The sequence below is a fragment of the Triturus cristatus genome, chromosome 12 (assembly GCF_964204655.1).
Source record: "Triturus cristatus chromosome 12, aTriCri1.1, whole genome shotgun sequence".
In the NCBI taxonomy this organism is placed as follows: Eukaryota; Metazoa; Chordata; class Amphibia; order Caudata; family Salamandridae; genus Triturus; species Triturus cristatus.
In genome coordinates this window covers 90,134,289-90,152,569 of record NC_140595.1, presented here as the reverse complement: position 1 = coordinate 90,152,569, position 18,281 = coordinate 90,134,289, and the positions used below count along the sequence as shown (strand labels likewise).

The following is an 18,281-nucleotide window of genomic DNA, read 5'->3' as shown; positions in this document are numbered from 1 at the left end:
CACATATGTCTTGCCAATCATGTACTTCTCCACGTAGGCTTTTCTGTAATTGTCTCCGCATAAAATGCTTTAGACTTCTCCACTCTACAGAGGTCTCTTTTTATAGATCTGTTCTATTTGAATATGTCTCTTTACATTGCGGATTTTACTCCGCGATGCAGTCCATGCACTGCCATTACATCGCAAGTACGACTTGCGCTAGATGCCGCGCTGTACTTTGGAATAGTATACTATTCCAACTCCAGTGTGTGCAACGCTAGGGAAAGTGTTGGAATAGTAAATCATACTGTTCCTTATCCTAGAGCGCCATCTAGCGCAAGTCGTTGTAATGACTTGCGTAGTAATGGCACTGCGTTGTAACAACGCAGTCGTAAAGGCCGCGTTGTTTGCATGCAGTGTAAAATCTGCAATGTAAACGTTGTCTCCCGTTCTATTTACTTATTTCTCTCTCCAGACCCTTGTTTGTAAAAATGTCCCCATGACCTTTATTTATGTAACTTTCTAATCTGTCTGCTGAAGTTTATTTCTCCTAAAGCAGTGTAAATGTTACATTCCCTCAGTTTTGTAAATGTATCCCTCTTCATAGATATCATTAGACACTGTTATGTAATGAGTTGCATTGACTCCTAGTTCTCAAAGCCTCTGTAGATGAAATTTTCTTTAAAGATCAGGCTCTCCTTCATGCCACATGCCCTCTGTATCTCGTGCTGGATCTTAATAAAGAGAAGTGTGTACCTGTCAAAAAATGTTTCCATTGATACCTCTTTACTTGAATCTCTGTCCATATACCCCTCTACAGGTACCTCAACACTGATTTGTGAAGTTATTTAACTCTGTGTGGAGGGGTGTGCCTTTGCTATAGGTGAATCCTCCATAGATCTAAATGCACTCTCTCAATACGCATCCTTCTTGTAGATTTAGTTTTCTAGACCTCTCTATCCTTAAATTACCTTATTTTCTTTCCTGTCTCCCTCAGGTTTGATGAGATTCTGGAAGCCAGTGATGGTATCATGGTGGCCCGTGGCGATCTAGGCATTGAAATCCCAGCCGAAAAGGTCTTCTTGGCTCAAAAGATGATGATTGGCCGATGCAATCGGGCTGGGAAGCCAGTCATCTGTGCCACCCAGGTTTGTTCCAAGGAGTCTAGTTTGGCGGGTTCCTTGTAATGGTCCACAGAGTTTTGCTTCTGTGGCTAAAGGCTGAGGTTATGTGGTTGTCTGACCTTGGTCTCGGAACTCATCCAGTAGTGGCTTTTGGGTGCAGGAAGTACAATTACTATTTTCTAGTGCCGCAAGATTCTCCTGAGTTCAATGTTTCAATGGACCTAGTTCAGAAGGTGGAACCTGCCTACGGACTCCAACTCATCCTAGGTTTATTTAGGAATATACCCTTGGGAATGTAAGATTAGAACTGGTTTGCTGATATCTCGCCCACAGAAATTGGGTGTGACGTTTCTGGATGTAGGTTATTACAGCCAACATATGAACGTTTTTGTAAAATTTTGAATGCAACGCTTGCCTGTTGTAGTTACTCTGTTGCAGACTGAAATTTGTGGACTGATGCCCTCGTCCCACTTTTTGTCAATTCTCAAAAATAGCTAGCATGGCTTCCGTCTTTGGATAAGAAATTTCCTTAATCTTGGTAGTTGTCGTCTTCTCCTTATGTTTTTTTTTTAAAGTAACTATCAAGGGATCTTCCTGCAGAGTTGGTGAAGCTAGTGTACTTTGATTTGAACAGTATCGGGCTAATACCCACTCCTGCTGAGACTGTAAGGATAATTTTCCAGAACTTGTATTTTTAAAGCGGAGGTCTTTGAGCATTCTCCACTATTTTTTTTATAGCTTGTAGATATGTCTGTTTTCATATCTGTTTCTTAACCACTTCTTGTTTGAATTTATCTGCTCTTCAAGGTTAAATAATTTGTTTTTGGTCCTTGATTAAAATCACTTGTGGCAAGGAGCTAGAAGCTTGATGTAATAAGTTGACTGAAGGTTTTTGTGTATATAGATCATGCCTGAAAGTAGATGGTTTGTGTGTAGGGCATGCTGGTTGGTCTTATGTTTGTGGACATAGAAATTGAGATTCTTTTACTTTGAGGTCCTTGATGGTTAAATATTCCTAAAGCCAGCTATTTGAAACATTTGCCTACCAGTGTGGATTTACTGTGTTGCTTGTCATTTGTATAGCTCCTAATCTCAGAATTTTATGACCGATTTTGCTCATCCTTGACTACCATTGAAGATACTGATTGAAAAATGCTGTCCATGAACTCTACAGGTATCCTATATTTGGAACCGCTTGTGGTTCTCTGTCAGCATGCACCCATAACTTACTGGAGAAATAATGGGTTTTAGGCAACCCCTGCTACCTGTCCGTTACTTAAGTTGGTGGGATGAAGTATATAGACACTGCTTTATGCAGTTCAAACCTGGTCAAAACCAACACACTCTGTACATTATAGACCACCTTCGCCACAGGCACCCAATACATCTTTGTTAATCCTTGTTTGAACAGCAACCTTCTATAACCCACAGGAACACCAGACACCATCAAACCAACTTCAACCACAAATGATAACACCATTGGACAACACACTCAAAGCAGAATCCCTCTAATAGGGCAGAATCTGGCACCAAGCCATCTAGTTGGCAAAGCGCTGCCAAAACTGCATTATCACTGGCACTACAAACAAATACCATAGAAAAACAGGGATAAAATTAGCTTAAAAATCAAATCTCCTCATGCTCCCAACATTGCAAGATGGGTTGAAATGTTTGTATAAAATGCACTATGCTCTTACCAATAAAAGGACTGATTCCCCCACACCCTTGTATAGAGTAAAAGTACTCTGCTCAAAACGAAATAAAGGTATATTCCTAGATTGAGCACGCTCTACTTTTAAAATAACATTGCCAAACCTTTTGAATCTTAATACTTTATAAACTCTGAGTTGCTCACAACAAACAATACAAGACTTTATCAAACGATTGTTCCACGTCTTATTGATGGCCTTACCAGAACCACGTGATCAGCCTGTAATTGTGGAAGTTGCAAATTCATATTGTCATAGTAAACCAAATGAATGTCAAAGTACCAGTGAACAAAAAATAAATGCAGATGAGTAAAACATATATACAGAGGGGAATATTAAAGCATGAAAGTTTATTGCTTGGGCTGAAGTAGTCTAGAAGTTGGTTGATCTGCAATCGCCCCTTAAGTACACATTTCAAACTCTCTTTCAGATGTTGGAAAGTATGATCAAGAAACCTCGCCCGACACGTGCTGAGAGCAGTGATGTGGCCAACGCGGTTCTGGATGGTGCCGACTGTATCATGCTCTCTGGAGAGACCGCCAAGGGATTGTATCCAGTGGAGGCTGTCCGCATGCAACACGCGGTAGGTGCTACCTACAGTTACTTCAAAGATATTCTGTCATGTGCAACAGGTTTAACAGGATGAAGCAGCAGGGTAAGCAAAGTTGAAGGAAGGTTCATATGGAAATGGGATAACTAGATCGAGTAGAGGGTTAACACTGCTACAAATGTGCCATCTTATTATTCTTGATGTGAATGCAGGTAGCACAGCCTCTTCAGAGCCTTGTAGGAGCAGTGAAAGCAAATGAAGGCCGTGGATTTAAACTGGATTGACGCGGTTTGCTTGGCTGAAGAGGAGGGACTTCAGACATTGAAGGCCATTTCTGAAGTCCTTGTAGAGACTTGGAGGCAGCAGCAATTTTGCAAGCGTGGGGCACATTTTCCATCACCAGATGTTTGGTCCAAAGCTGATAAATTGAGAAAATGAGGAAGGAAAAAAAATGGTAGACTGACGGCAAGAAAGCAGGGAGGTAAACTAAATGACATTGGAATTGCAGGGTGGTGGAAGAAAGAGGCATGAGGTGCAGTCATGACTGGGGAGCCTTATCTTGCTCATCAAAAGCTTAATAAAAGTCTAGAGTGCCTTGGTATTTGGTTACTGCAGCATTTATCACCACCAGTTGTGGGCTCGTAAGATATAATTTGGGACATTACACTTTTTTAATTTATTTTAAAAGGAAGCAGTGGAAAGATGTTAAATCTTATTGTACCTCGCACCAGGCTGTTTTGGCAGCAATAAGCGGCAATTCTGAATGGCTGAGCTTTTGTGCCTTGGTAGATGGTATAGGAGCACTCTGATGTGACTAATTCCTGTTTTATTTGCAGCAGAGTGACGGCAAGTGCTGTGCAATCGCCACCACTCTGTCACATGCATTAAATATAGAACAATAACGTATGCGAACAGGTCCTGCGTGTGATGCAGCAGGCGCATGTCATTTGAGTAGGGATAATGAATATTGCCACTGAAAGACCAGTATGGATGTTTAGAACCTGAAATGTCAGAGGTGGGGACTAACCAGTCTCTTGACTTAACCCCACTGGAAAGCCAGTTGATAGAATTCAGTTTCCTTATTGCAGCTTGCATCCAGGGATGACCCGGAACGGCCTCTGTATTATGTTGCATTCCCTCAACATATCTTTCCCTCCTTCACAGATCGCCAGAGAGGCAGAGGCAGCCATTTATAACCAGCAGCTGTTTGAGGAGCTACGCCGCGTCACCCCGCTCACCCAGGACCCAACTGAAGTTGCGGCCATTGGAGCCGTGGAGGCTTCCTTCAAGTGTTGTGCTGGTGCCATCATTGTGCTGACCACCTCTGGCAGGTAAATGGGGAGCTTTGTGTTGCACAGAATGTGCCAGTGAGGTATCCAATTGGAAGTGACCTTTGGGATGAGCGAAGTCTCATTGGCTGGTGACCCTGCAGTATTCCAGGTTCACAGGCATCCTTTGTTTCCTAGTCCATGGCCACTTGGGTTGTTCGGAGGTCACTAATCCATATAAATTGACCCAGTGAAGTTAACCATAAAGGTTTCTTACTCCCCATAGTATTCATCTTTCTTTTAGAAATAGTTTACTGTATTTAAATGCTTTGCAAGTAAGTGATGACATGTTAGTAAATAGCATGTTTGGGGAGTAGGTCTCCTCTCTGTTCCCTGAAAAGACTGTGCCCTCCACCATTTTGTAGCTTAGCACATTGACCATATGACCCTGACATTAGAATGGTGGCATCCACATTTTTTGATCTGGCCTGGTGATACCTTATCTTATGCTTCGTGTTTTCCAAACATTCCTAATAAAAATTCCTGCATACATACATGTAGGACTTTCACTTAGCCCTTTTCATCCATTGGTCTGTTGGCTTGCCACCCGCCTTTTGCTTTAACCCTCTTGCAGCATACAGCTTGAGGCAGTGGGTCAGGCCACTTCATTAGTTTGCTGTTCTGCACAGAATCACTGTATTTTCCAGGTTATATGTGCACATCCACCTAAAAAGGATGCTACTTCTCGCCAATGTGCCTAAGTGGCTGAGCCACGCCATTATTTTTTTATATTCTCGTCATTTGTTTGCATACTGTGTGTTTTGCTGAAAATATTTTGAAATGTGGCATGCTTGCCCAGACCTATTCCCTTTGACAATGTGTTATTTGTTTTGTGTCTCTTGAGTCTGCTTACTCTCTCAGAAGAGACTGGGAACCCATGATGATGCTGAAGTGAGTGTGCTTATTGAGAAAGGGTACTCCAGTTCTCTGTGGAGATGCGGTTCCTTTGAATTGTCACTCGCTCATGTAAAAATAGATTTACAAATACACTTTAAAATTGTTTAAAGGTCCGCAGTAGTTTATGGTTAAACAATTGTTTACCAGTTGGGTGCTTTCGACTACCTTGAGAGAACTATAATGTTGCAGTCTAGCCGAAGATGCTCTAGCGTGAAAGTGATGGAATAACCAGTTTGAGTAGCGAAACTATATATATATATATATATATATATATATATATATTACCTACTGGCGGTCGCCAGTAGGTAGTTATAGTTATAGTTAGGACCACGTTTCCATAGGAAAACCTCAACATTCTATTTTGAATAACTTTGGCGCCGGTCGACGAATCCTCGCAAATTTTTCAAAATAGGTGGGGCGCTCCGCTCCGCTCCTACCCTGAAAGTCTCGGGGGGATTCGTCAAGCGGGGGCTGAGATAAAAGGGGGGTCCCAAAACGCGTTTTTCCCATGCATTTTTCCATAGGACCTTTAGAACGAGCTACAGCCCGAACGGCTGAACAGAATTACTAGAAATTTGGCAGAGAGGTAGTCCTCAGGTCAAGGAAGTGCCTTTTGTAGGCTTGGTGTAAATCTGTTCAGTAGATCCTGAGAAAATAGCCTTTAAATCAATATATATATCTGTGGAAGCTTACCGTGCGCTTACGGTAAGCTTACCGTACGCGTACGGTGGCGTGCGCGAGCGCGATTCTGATTGGCTGTTAGATCTTAGTAAACATTCGAATCGGTCGAAACCAGGAAGTGGCGGCCGCCATTTTCTCTCTCGAACTGTCAGGGGGGTGAATAAAAAAGGTGGATAATGTGAAAAGGGGGCAGGCTCGACAGTTCCTGACCCCCTAGCCTTGGTCAGGGGGTCCCAGAAGGACCCTCAAGGGCAAAAATAAAAAAAAATTATTTTTCGAAAAATCGCTGTATGCGCGTAGCGTACGCGCACGGCGACCTGCGGAATTACGCGTACCGTGCGCGCACGGAAAAAAAAATTTTGCAAAAAGGGAAGCTTAAAAAAAAATAAAAAAAATTGTAAGGTTGGCTCTTATAAGAGCCGTTGGGTTCATACAGGGATGGAGGAAAGAAAGAATGGGAGTATTATGAGCGTCTACAAACATGCTGGTCTATCTTATTGTTAATAAGGGGAAGACTGACCTCCCCAAAAACAATAAGCCCACCACATTTTGTACACCTCATTTCAACACTCGCAAATCGAGGGTTGATGTCCAAAGGAAAAGAAGAAGGTGATGCTCCAACAACAGAGGAAGGGCTCAGCTGAGCTGCCGATGATGTACTCGGCTGAGCATCTGAGGCTGGGCTCTGGTGACTTACTGAAGAGTTTTCTCCAGTATGTCGAGCAAAGGTCCTTGGGTGTTTGTCCTGAAGGTGTCTCATCATAGAGTGATTTCCAAAGGAATATTTCCTACTTGGATTTCCTCTTGATAAAACACGATCACAAAGTGTGCAAGTGACCTTTGGAGCATTGACCTTTTTCTCCCCCTCTGGAAAAGTGAAATACTCCCATACAAAAGAAGTCTTTTGTTTCCTCCTTCTCTGGATCATGGTGGTGCTGCTGGCCTCACTCTCAGAAGAGCTCTGCTGTTCTGCCATTGTATCCCAATGTCAATCCAGCTCCTGCTCCTAGAGAATCACAAGCAGAAATGAGGGGAATGGGTGTGGTGTGGGAAGAATCTGGAACTGAAAGTAGTATCAACCAATGAAAAGTGTTCTTTCAAGCAGTAAAGAGGGGAATGGGTGTGGTGTGGGAAGTTTCTGGAAGTGAAAGTAATTTCAACCAATAAAAAGTGTTCTTTGTAAGTCACATGGCCTACCGTGTGCGCACGTGACGCTTACGGTGCGCTTACGCAGCGCTTACGTCACTTTCGCGCATGCGCATTACACGCCCCTGCGTAACCGCGACGTTGCTTCCGGGTGTACGCGCACGGCACGCACGTATCACGTATCGCGCATGCGCATTACACGCCCCTGCGTAACCGCGACGTTGCTTCCGGGTATACGCGTACGGAACGCACGTATCACGTAGGCGCGCTGCACTAATTACGTCCAGAGCGCGTAGCGTCAGCTTACCGTACGCGTATTTTACAAGCGCGTAGCGTCAGCTTACCGTACGCGCACGGAAAAAAATGCATAAAAAAAAACCGTTCGATAATGCAGGATATAGTACATAAATTATTAAAGGCTTACAAAAAATGAAATAAAAAAAAATTGCATTAAATTATAATAAAAATATAAAATCAAAATAAAAAACCACTATCCACATTGACCCCACCCCCTGTGCTTTTGGTGGCGTTAGGTGGGCGCGCACGCCACGAATGGCGTAAAGTAACTTAGCATTTAAAAAACCGTACAAATTCACTGAAAAAACCATAGGTTTCACACACGTTATAGTTAGGAATTAGCATTTAAAAAACCTTGCAAATTCACTGAAAAAACCATAGGTTTCACACATGTTATAGTTAGTGGAAATTTTACTGATAAAAAACCAGTGAAATTCCCCCGTTATAGTTAGTGCAGGCAACTATAACTCACGCGACCGCAATCTTCTGCTGATGACATATGTGTCTTTATGAAAGAAAAATATTTGAAATATATGTATAGCTAAAAATGTATGGAAGAAGACATGGGCAAATAAGTGTCTAAATACAGTATTAGCATCAGCAGAGGATTGCGGTCGCGTGAGTTATAGTTGCCTGCACTAACTATAACGGGGGAATTTCACTGGTTTTTTATCAGTAAAATTTCCGCTAACTATAACATGTGTGAAACCTATGGTTTTTTCAGTGAATATATATATATATATATATATATATATATATATATATTCACTTAAAAAAAGCCATAGGTTTCACACATGTTATAGTTAGGTGGATATTTCACTCGTAAAAAAACCAATGAAATTCCCCCCCGTTCTAGTTATCTGAACTAACTAGAACTCGCGCGCCCGGAATCCTGCTCATGACGTCACATATTACATCACTCATGACATCATCCTTGTGATAGAGTGGCGGTCGCGCGAGTTATAGTTATCTGAACTAACTAGAACGGGGGAATTTCATTGGTTTTTTACGAGTAAAATATCCACCTAACTATAACATGTGTGAAACCTATGGTTAATATGGACCAGGCCGCGTTCTGCTCCAAGCTGTCGGGGCAGTTGGCGGCGTATCTGACGGGGCCGGTGGTGGTGGGGGGGGGGATTTTAACTCAGTGACTGATGTGGAGCTGGATAGGTCCCACCCGCCCCTGGCGCAGTCGGTGGTGCGTCGGGTGGCCAATAGCCGACGTAGCTGGCAGGCTACTTGGGGTCTGGTAGACACTTGGCGTACTCCTCACCCGCTGGACAGGGATTACTCCTTCTATTCTGCCCCTCATGAGCTGTATGTCCGATTGGATGGTATACTGTGTTCCCCGGACGTCCAATCGCTGATGCGGCATAGCGAATATCTAGCTAAAACTCTCTCGGACCATAACCCCTGTATGGGGGTGCTGCAGTGGTCCAGGCAGCGGCAAGTTATTCCCACGTGGCGTCTTAACCCCCTGCTTCTGGAGGACCCGGTCTTCCGGGATGAGGTTAGTGACTGCATAAAACAATATTTTGAGCGGAACTCGGGTACGACGGCAAGCCGGGCGACGGAATGGGACGCGTTTAAGGCGGTTGTTCGGGGGGTTTGTATATCGTCCACAGCCGGAGTGCGGAAGACTTTATTGAAGGAGGTTGATGGGGCGGAGGCCCTGCTGCGGGCGGCTGAACGGGCGCATCAGGCGGGAAACGGTGAGTTGGCTGCTGTTGCCGAGGCACGTGAGGGTGTGGCGGTGCAGGTGGAGAAGCTCCGCTGTTTTGACCATAAAAGCTACTTAATGCGAGCGCACGCGGAACGGGATAAGGTGGGATCCCTTCTGGCGTGGTTGGCGAACCCGACGGCCCGGGGGGAACCGATACTTTCCCTGGTTGAAGCGGGGGGTGCCCCGCTTTATTCCCAGATGGGGATAAATCAGCGGTTTGCCAGATATTATGCTGGGCTGTACGATAGCACTATGGAGGGGGAGCCTGAAGGCCTAGCGGGCTTCTTACTGGAGGCCCGCCTTCCTCGACTGGACCCGGAGATTGGGAAAGATCTCGGGGGTGCCATATCGCTGGGCGAGATTCGTGCGGCGATTAGGCACATGGCCCGTCGGAAAACCCCGGGGGCGGATGGGTTGCCTGTCTAGTTCTTTGCGGCGTTCCCGGATCTGTTAGCGCCGCAGCTGCAGGTCCTGGCAGCGTGGGTGCTTGCCCGCCTCTGCTCGGGAGGCGATTGTGATACCCTTATTAAAGCCTGGAGGGGAGGCCGACGCGCATACGGTGTATCGGCCGCTCTCTATGCTGACGGACTATAAAATATTGAGTAAGATACTGGCGTCGCGCCTTTTGAGTCATATGACCGCCTTAATCCACCCGGATCAGGCGGGCTTTATTCCTCGGCGCAGCACGGCCACTTCTGTGCGAGTGATGGAAATGGACCAGGAAGTTTTCCCGGAGGCCTGCACGCTGTCGGTCGACATAGAAAAGGCCTTCGATAGTGTGGAATGGCCTTACTTATACCGAGTGCTGCGGGAGTTCGGCTTGGGGGAGGACTTCGTACGCTGGACCACGTTGCTTTATAGCGATGCTACGGCCCGAGTGAAGACGGGGGGGGCTACCATATCGGCCTCCTAACGTGTACGGAGGGGGACGAGGCAGGGGTGTTCCCTCTCCCCCCTGTTTGCCCTGGCCGTCGAACCGCTGGCGGCTCATGCCCGACGAGGGGGTGCTTATGTGGGAGTTTCCCTGCGGGAGGATACACACTATATCTCCCTATATGCAGATGATCTGCTGATGTTCTTGGCGGATGCGGAGAGTGCGCTGGACGGAGCGGTTACCCTCTTGGAGGAGTTTGGTCGGCTGTCTGGGCTTAAGGTCAACTGGGGTAAGACGTGCTTGTTCCCGTTGTCGCAGGGGGGACGGCCCCCCCGGGCGTTGGGACATATCCGATGGGAAAGCAGCTGCCTCCGTTATCTGGGGGTTAACATTTATCATACCCAGACTGATTTGCTGGAGGGGAATGTTGGCAGGGCACTTCGTGGCCTACGGGGTAGCATGGGGTTTTGGAGTACGCTCCCACTCTCGTGTGCTGAGAGGGTGGCGCTGCTGAAAATGGTGGCGCTGCCACGGCTTCTTTACTATTTTCGCACCCGTCCTATATGGATCCCGGCGTCGTTTTTCGCGAGGCTGCGGGTATTATCCACGGGCTTCATTTGGGGCTCGGGAAGGCGTCTAGTGGCGCTGACCACCTTGCGGCGGCCAAGGGCAGAGGGGGGCTTGGCGGCACCGGATTTTGAGTGGTACTACTTGGCGGCCCAGCTCCAATGGCTTACACAGGCGGTGGCCAGGGAGTACAGGGGCCCGGAGGGCCCTCAGGGCAGACTAATACCGCGACATGTGCTGGCCTTTATAGTCCTCCACCAGAGATTAGACCTCGCCCAGCTCACCTTGGAGGAACGTACCCTCCGGTTATGCTGGAACAGATGCCAGAGGAGGGCCGCCATAGTCCACCCCTATGCCCCGGAGATCCCCCTGGGGATGTATACGGCGTTCCCGCATGGGGGAGATTGGTCGGGGTTAGCGGTCTGGGAGGAACTGGGGGTACAGATGGTGGGGGACTTATTTAGAGAAGGAGTACTGTTGCCTTTCCAGGACTTGCAGGACTCTTATGGGCTCCCGCGGGGAGACTTCCTGCTTCATGCGGCCCTGGTGGCGAGCCTCCAGAGGCATTGGAACATGGGGCTTTCGGAACCGCCGACTGCCGCGGGTTGCCAATATGTAGTGATGGCGGCGGGGACGACTAAGGCCATCACTTGCCTCTATCGCCGGCTGTCGACGGAGAGACTCCTCCCCCTGGGCGCTCTGAGGGAAAAGTGGGAAGCGGACCTTGGAAAAGAGATCCCCGAGTCCACGTGGTCCACGCTGGTGCGGAGGGCCTGGAAGGGAACGAGGAATGCCCGGTTTCAGTTAGTCCAGTTTTTTACGTTACACAGGGCATACCTGACGCCGGCCAAGATACTGCGATATTTCGGGGGAGCGCACTCTGTGTGCGGGGTAGACGGGGCGGACTTTCGGCACATGTTTTGGTCCTGTACGCAGTTGGGCGACTACTGGGAAGCAGTGGTGGATTGTTTGAACCAGGTAACTGATCGCTCCATTGCCCCGGATATGGGGACCTGTTTGTTGCTTTGGTTCCCCCACACTCGCCGCACGAAGGTTACTAGCAAATTTTATGATCTGGGGTTGATAATGGCCAAGAGGGAACTGACTCTGCACTGGAAATCCCGGGGGGGACCTAACTTCCTGCGCTGGAGATCAGCGTTGGCGCGTTGGGCGGGGGCTGACGGCACGCTCCGGGTGCAACTGGCCCTCCGGAGAGATGACGAAAAGGCGCTGGCGACGGCCCGGGCATGGGAAGCGTTGGTGGTAGAACTTCAGGGGTTGATGTCCGAGGCTGGGGCTGAGGAGAGCGGGTCTGACGGGCAGGAGGTAGTGGGGAGCGGGGAGTAGAAGAGGCGAGGCGGTGGGCTCTGTCCGCCTGCACCTTTGGCTGGGCAAGCTGGAAGGTTCTGTTTGTTTAGGGAGAGGCTGGGCTCCTGTATCTTATTGTCTAGGGAGGGGGGGCACGTCGAAAGAGGGGTAGGGGACGGGGGCACACTGACAGGGGGAGGGGAGAGGGGACCGGGTGGGAAGGTTGAGCCGTCTTCAGGAGAGTCGGGGTTGCTGCTACATGTGTGGTACTTCCTGGACGGGTGGGGATGGTGCGATGATTGTTGCCTTGTTGAGTTGGAAAACAATAAAAAATGTTTCAACAAAAAAAAGTGTGAAACCTATGGTTTTTTAAGTGAATTTGCAAGGTTTTTTAAATGCTAATTCCGAACTATAACGTGTGTGAAACCTATGGTTTTTTCAGTGAATTTGTAGGTTTTTTTAAATGCTAAGTCATGTATATTTTTTTATATATATTTTACAATAAACTACGTATAAAACTTTTTGTTTTTTTATGGTTTTTCACGGTGCGCGCAACCCTGCGATTTTTATTTTTTATTTGTTTATTATTTTTTTTTTTTTAATTGAAATGTTTTTTCTGCCTTCGGGGTCCTTCAGGGACCCCCTGACAAAGGCTAGGGGTTCAGGAACTCCCTACCCTGCCCCCTTTTCACGTTCGCCACCTTCCTTTTTCACTCTCGCACTGAAAACAAACAAAATGGCGGCCGACACTTCCTGATTTCGAACGTTGACTGACCTGTAACCACCAATCAGAATTACGGTGCGCGCTATAGATATTTATGTGCTTTAACTGCAGTTTTCTCAGGAACTACTGAACAGATTGACTCCATATATGCAAAAGGCACATCCCTGACCTGAGGACTACCTCTCTGCCAAGTTTCAAGCAATTCTGTTCAGCCGTTCGGGCTGTACCTTCGACTAAAGGTCCTATGGGAAAATGCATGGGGAAAACTCGTTTTGGGACCCCCCTTTTTTTCTCGGCCCCCGCTTGACGAATCCCCCCGAGACTTTCAGGGTAGGAGCTGAGCGGAGCGCCCCATTAGTTTTGAAATTTTCGCAAAGATTCGTCAACCGGCGCCAAAGTTATTCAAAATAGAATTTTGAGATTTCCTATGGAAACACAGTCCTAACTATAACTATCTACACTTCTGGAACATCAATTTTTTTTTTCACCAAACACCTGAGAACTTGAATCTTTTATTCCTACTCTGTACATATATGATCGATAGTTTGAGCGTTTTTTCTCTGGTTGGTCCGTTGGTGATTTTTGTTGCCTACTCTGTATTACACTATAAAATACGGTTTTGTACTTTTTCATGTTATGGCATATAAACTGCAGGTCTCTAGCTAGTGAGAGCAACTGGCTATTTTCAAGTTTTAGTGCTCTTTTTATTATTTAATTGAATTAGTCTTGGTTAAACCTTTGATTAATCCACATTATAAGGTAATATTTATCACTCAGATTTTCTCATGGAGGAACATATTTGCAATAAATTAAAAGTCATTGCTTTATAAAGTCGGAGTTAAATAGGGCACAAAGCTTATTCCATTTTAGTAATTTTTACTATGCCACCTCCTGTAGTTCCGATATATATTTTTTTGGTACATAGTTCTCCTACCATGACGCCACAAGGATTTTGGAAAGCGGTTTCAACTGTTATATTCCTTTCTCAGAACTAGAGTGACCACCTAACCACTGCGTGGCCACCTACGCTGTTTCTTGGAGTTTTCATTTCCTAACCCAAGGCATTCTGGGTGCGGAGTGTTGCCTTGGTTGCTTCCATTGAGCTAATTAGACTAACACACATGAGGGCAATGATTCCTGTGAAAAGCACAGGACTAGAAACCATGTGGATGGTCACATGATAGTCACCATAGTCCAACCAGATCTGTTAATATGATATAAGATTAGAAAAAAGATCAAAAAGTCCTTAAAATTGGATGGCAGCAGGGTTGTATATTGCCGGTCGCTGTGTACTGAATAAAAGATGACCAGACATAGGTACAGTTCCACGGAAACAGAATTATAGTTGTTTGAATGTCATAACATTTCAGATTTTAGTTGGCCACATTAGATGCCAAGACTTTTTTTCTAGGAAGAAGTTTGACTTGGAGCTGTTACAGAGTCCTAGAACAGTCAATTTAGCATAAGCCGTCCCAAAACATTACCAGACGGTTGGAGGTGATTTTTGTTTTGACATTATTTCAAGCAGTGGTCTTCACTAGTTTTGTTAAAATTGCTACCATTTGGTGCAATGGAGACATTTGTGAATGTGTACCTGTCATCGCAAATCTCCACCCACAACCGCCTGAGAGGGGAAAATCGCTTGTGTTTTAACCAACTTTCAGTCCAGGGCTGCCCCCTGTTGATCCATATGCCTAGCTATATACCAAGCTCCTGGGTTCACCACCAATGGTGCAACTTATTTACAGTGAGATCACATGTACTTGAGTGCATCTCTGCAGATAACTAAAAAATCTGGAATGGCTTTGGCCCTTCAGGGTCTGTATTGGGCATACCCGAACTTGACTTATTTTGTTAATTTGCATGGCCCCATCAAAGTGAAGGGTTGAATCATTGTCTTTGATTATCTTTCATGGCTCTAGATAGTTTAATACTTGGCATGTGGCAAATGACAAATCTCATCTATTTAAATGTCTGCTTCTGCCTCTTCTACATAACTGTTTTACAGTAAGCCCATCTTTAGGCAAAAAGAGAAGGGGCGTCAAATCTTGAGTTTTTCTCCATTTTTCTAGGCTTTATCTGTTCCCAGAAGCATGAGATTGGGATCACAAATCAGTTAGAAGGCAAAGCATGTCATCAAACCACATGGCTTCATTGTTTCCATATTGAGGAGAGTTCATCCTTTAACAAAAAAAATCTCTTACCCATTCTACAAATTACTCCATTGTTTGTACTATGTGCACTTTGTGGACAGTGAAAACCCCTGTTTTTTTTTTTTATTGTTTTTTTTTTTTTTTCTTTCTTGGCAGACTTTTCCAAAAGATATCCATCTGCTAAATATTTGGCTGATCTCAAATGTATTCAGGTTTTTCACTAAACTGCACCAAACCTCTTGATCATAAATCTTTATCTGGATCTAAGATTCAGTCCGTGCTGGCAGCCAAGGGCATGATGCCAAGCCAAGATGGTCAGTGTTTGTTTATGTTAATGTCGTACCACTGGTGTAAACGTTGCAACGCTTATGATAAGTAGTTTCATTGAGCAGTGGTGTTTCAGGCTAAACAGTGTCCTTAAACATTAGATTGAATGTGTGGCTCCCAAATGCATTAGAGGGCATTTCTGAAACTGGTCGCTGGATGAGTGAGCGCTGCCCCGTCTAGGCAGAGGGGGTGGTCCTATAGTAAAGAAGCCATGTTGTGCCCCTGTTTACGCTAATCCAACCCAAAGCCACACATTCCCTATTTGCTCTACCTACAGATCAGCACAGCTGCTTTCCCGTTACCGACCACGGGCGCCCATCATTGCTGTTACCCGCAACGCCCAGGTAGCCCGCATTGCACACCTGAGTAGGGGTGTGTTCCCTGTCCTCTACCGAGATCCCCAGCTGGAGGTGTGGGCTGATGATGTGGACCGCAGAACTCAGTTCGGTATTGAGATCGGTGAGTAATGGCTCCTAAAATTGGTCGGGGGTGGGTGGCTCTAAGTGGGTTGGCATCCTCCTGTAACGGGAGATGCTAAAGAGTCATTTCACTGGAACGTAGCAACATATTTCCTGACATGTTGACCTGTGACCATTCATGACTGTTCGGGGAATGGGAGCTGCCACAAATTAAACCGCGCCCAGCATCCTTTATTTGCAGCGCTAATACTCTCCTCTTCCACAGGTAAGGTGCGAGGATTCCTGCACACAGAGGACATTGTCATCATTGTGACTGGCTGGAGGCCGGGAGCTGGATTCACCAACATCATGCAAGTGGTAAAGGTGCCCTAGGAGTTGCTGGAGCTTACCGTGGATTCCTTTCACAGCTGCATTTGCTGACCCCCCTACTTTGCGTCACCCCCTGCCTAGGAATTGGGCCTACAGCAACACGCCTGTAGTGCACGCATGCCTGATGCTCCGATACTTCATTTGCCAATGGGCGGTTCCAGGAGGTCTCTGGAAGCCCTTATGCTGTAATGCCTGACTTAGACTTTTTTCACTTCTGCCACATGCGCCTAAGCTTGGTGTCACTTTGAAAAATAAACACATTCCATATAAAATGGATCTTTCTCTGTTTTTGGGGTGAGGGGTAGTTAATACCATTACATTTGCCCCTATGAAAACTTGTGTTGTAACTTAAAGCTTGATGCAAGAAGCAGACGATGTCTGTTTTCTTTGGGCTACTCGGTGGTCTTGTTGTATGCATGCTCTATGCCATTGACTACATTGTTGGTGAAGGACCTACCCAGCTTTTAATTAAAAATTATTTTCTATATAATTTGCGCCTTCGGGATTACAGTTGCACAAGTTGTCCATCTACTAGCAGAGTTGCCCTGCTCCTTTACCCAGGCCTCCCACCTCTGCATTGTGAAGATCTTTGGCTATCCTGACCACAGCGACTGCACTTGCCTATCCAGAGGGATGCCCCTGGACCTCAGGTTGACCATTTATCTGACTGTAGAGATCCCGATTTGTCTTTTTGTGACTTGCCTTAAAGCGCGAAGTAATGAAAGCCATTGCATTCCTGCAGCTCAGAACCATAAAGAAAGTTACTGTTCTGCTTGAAAGTAACCTGGCGGGGTCTGTCACTGGACAGAGCCTCCTCTTCTGGACATTAGGAGGAATACTCTGGGCTGAAGCCAGTTATCCTTTTACTGGACCTGTTGGTCACCTTTGACATTGGATAGTCCTCTCCTACCATAGAGTATGAGTTGCTGTTAGGGTGGAAAATTCTGGACTTTCGGCGCTACAATTGTTAGGGCCCAATTTTATATGTGGCACAGTCCTCGTAAATGGCTACACCCAAGAGCCATTATAAAGTTAAGGTTCAGAAACGGTAGAGGGTAGTGCCTTCTTACTTGATCCACGTCAATGGATAATCAACATCAAAACATTTCTCAAATAATCACTTTTTGGGTTTAATTTCTATTTTTGTTAACAGAGGGCAAATAAATTATGAAGAGAAAAGCCAAAAGCCGATACGTGTTTCGCCCTAGTGGCCCATTGGCCGTGGGCTTTTTCAAGACGGTGTAAGGTGATCATCAAAGTCTTCCTGTCAATGTCAGATGTTTAGTCTCTGCGGTCTCGGGGGACTACCCTCTACCGTGTCTGAACCTCTCCTACCATAGAGCCTGGGGAGGGTTGAGTGCAATGGAGGCACTGGGCTCATGTGGAAAGCAAATAATCATACATGGCCTTTCTGGGAAGGTAGGAGGCAGCTTTACACGGCTCTTAGTTGATCCTTGTCGGTGAGTAATGGCTGTGACTTCACCATTGGTGAAAAGATGGTTTACCCACAATTTGTTTCAATAGTCCTTCAGATTTTATCAAGACCAGTAATTACAATACTTATCTAGCGAAAAATGCAAACCCATACTTGAACACCATCAATACTTGGTAATTTTTGATGTTCATTCATTGTAACGGTGTATCCAAATTATTTTTAAATCATAAGCCTAAAGTTTTTTGGCATTCTCAAGAATTATTTTGTTGCAATATACCATGCACCGGGGGGGGGGGGGGGAACACTCTCCCCACCCGCGCGCCACTTCTTGGCCTGATTTGTCTCTATCACTAGTTTTCATTGTCTGAATTACAGAATATTCAATGTACAGTCACTTATAAAAACTTCAGTGACTTGTACTTTGGATTGGATGTTGTAGTTATGATTCTATCCATATCAATAGTCACTGGCGACCTAATGGTTGAGGTCTAACACGAAGTTCAAAGGTTAAGGGTTTGAGTCCTGGTGTCTGTGGTCATGATTGTGCGGTATTCGCATAACTTACTTTCTTGTAATTATGTGACTTTTTAGCAAAATGGCGTGGGAGTATGCAAAGTGCAAATCTGTCATTTTGTGCTATATTTTAGCTCGAAATGCGTCCTTGCATT

The 18,281-nt window shown here is 45.8% G+C and overlaps 1 protein-coding gene across 6 annotated transcripts in view; it reads left to right on the top strand.

The window, feature by feature from the left end:
* PKLR (pyruvate kinase L/R) overlaps positions 1-16,450 on the top strand; it is a 75,232-nt gene extending 58,782 nt beyond the window's left edge. For all 6 annotated transcript variants that reach the window (XM_085639093.1, XM_085639092.1, XM_085639094.1 and 3 more), the window contains exons 7-11: positions 977-1,127; positions 3,243-3,395; positions 4,527-4,693; positions 15,668-15,849; positions 16,075-16,450. In XM_085639093.1, coding sequence (XP_085495219.1) covers positions 977-1,127; positions 3,243-3,395; positions 4,527-4,693; positions 15,668-15,849; positions 16,075-16,181 — 760 coding nt within the window. In that variant the 3' untranslated portion in view covers positions 16,182-16,450. The remainder of the gene's footprint in view (positions 1-976; positions 1,128-3,242; positions 3,396-4,526; positions 4,694-15,667; positions 15,850-16,074) is intronic.
* The last annotated feature ends 1,831 nt before the right edge of the window (positions 16,451-18,281 follow it).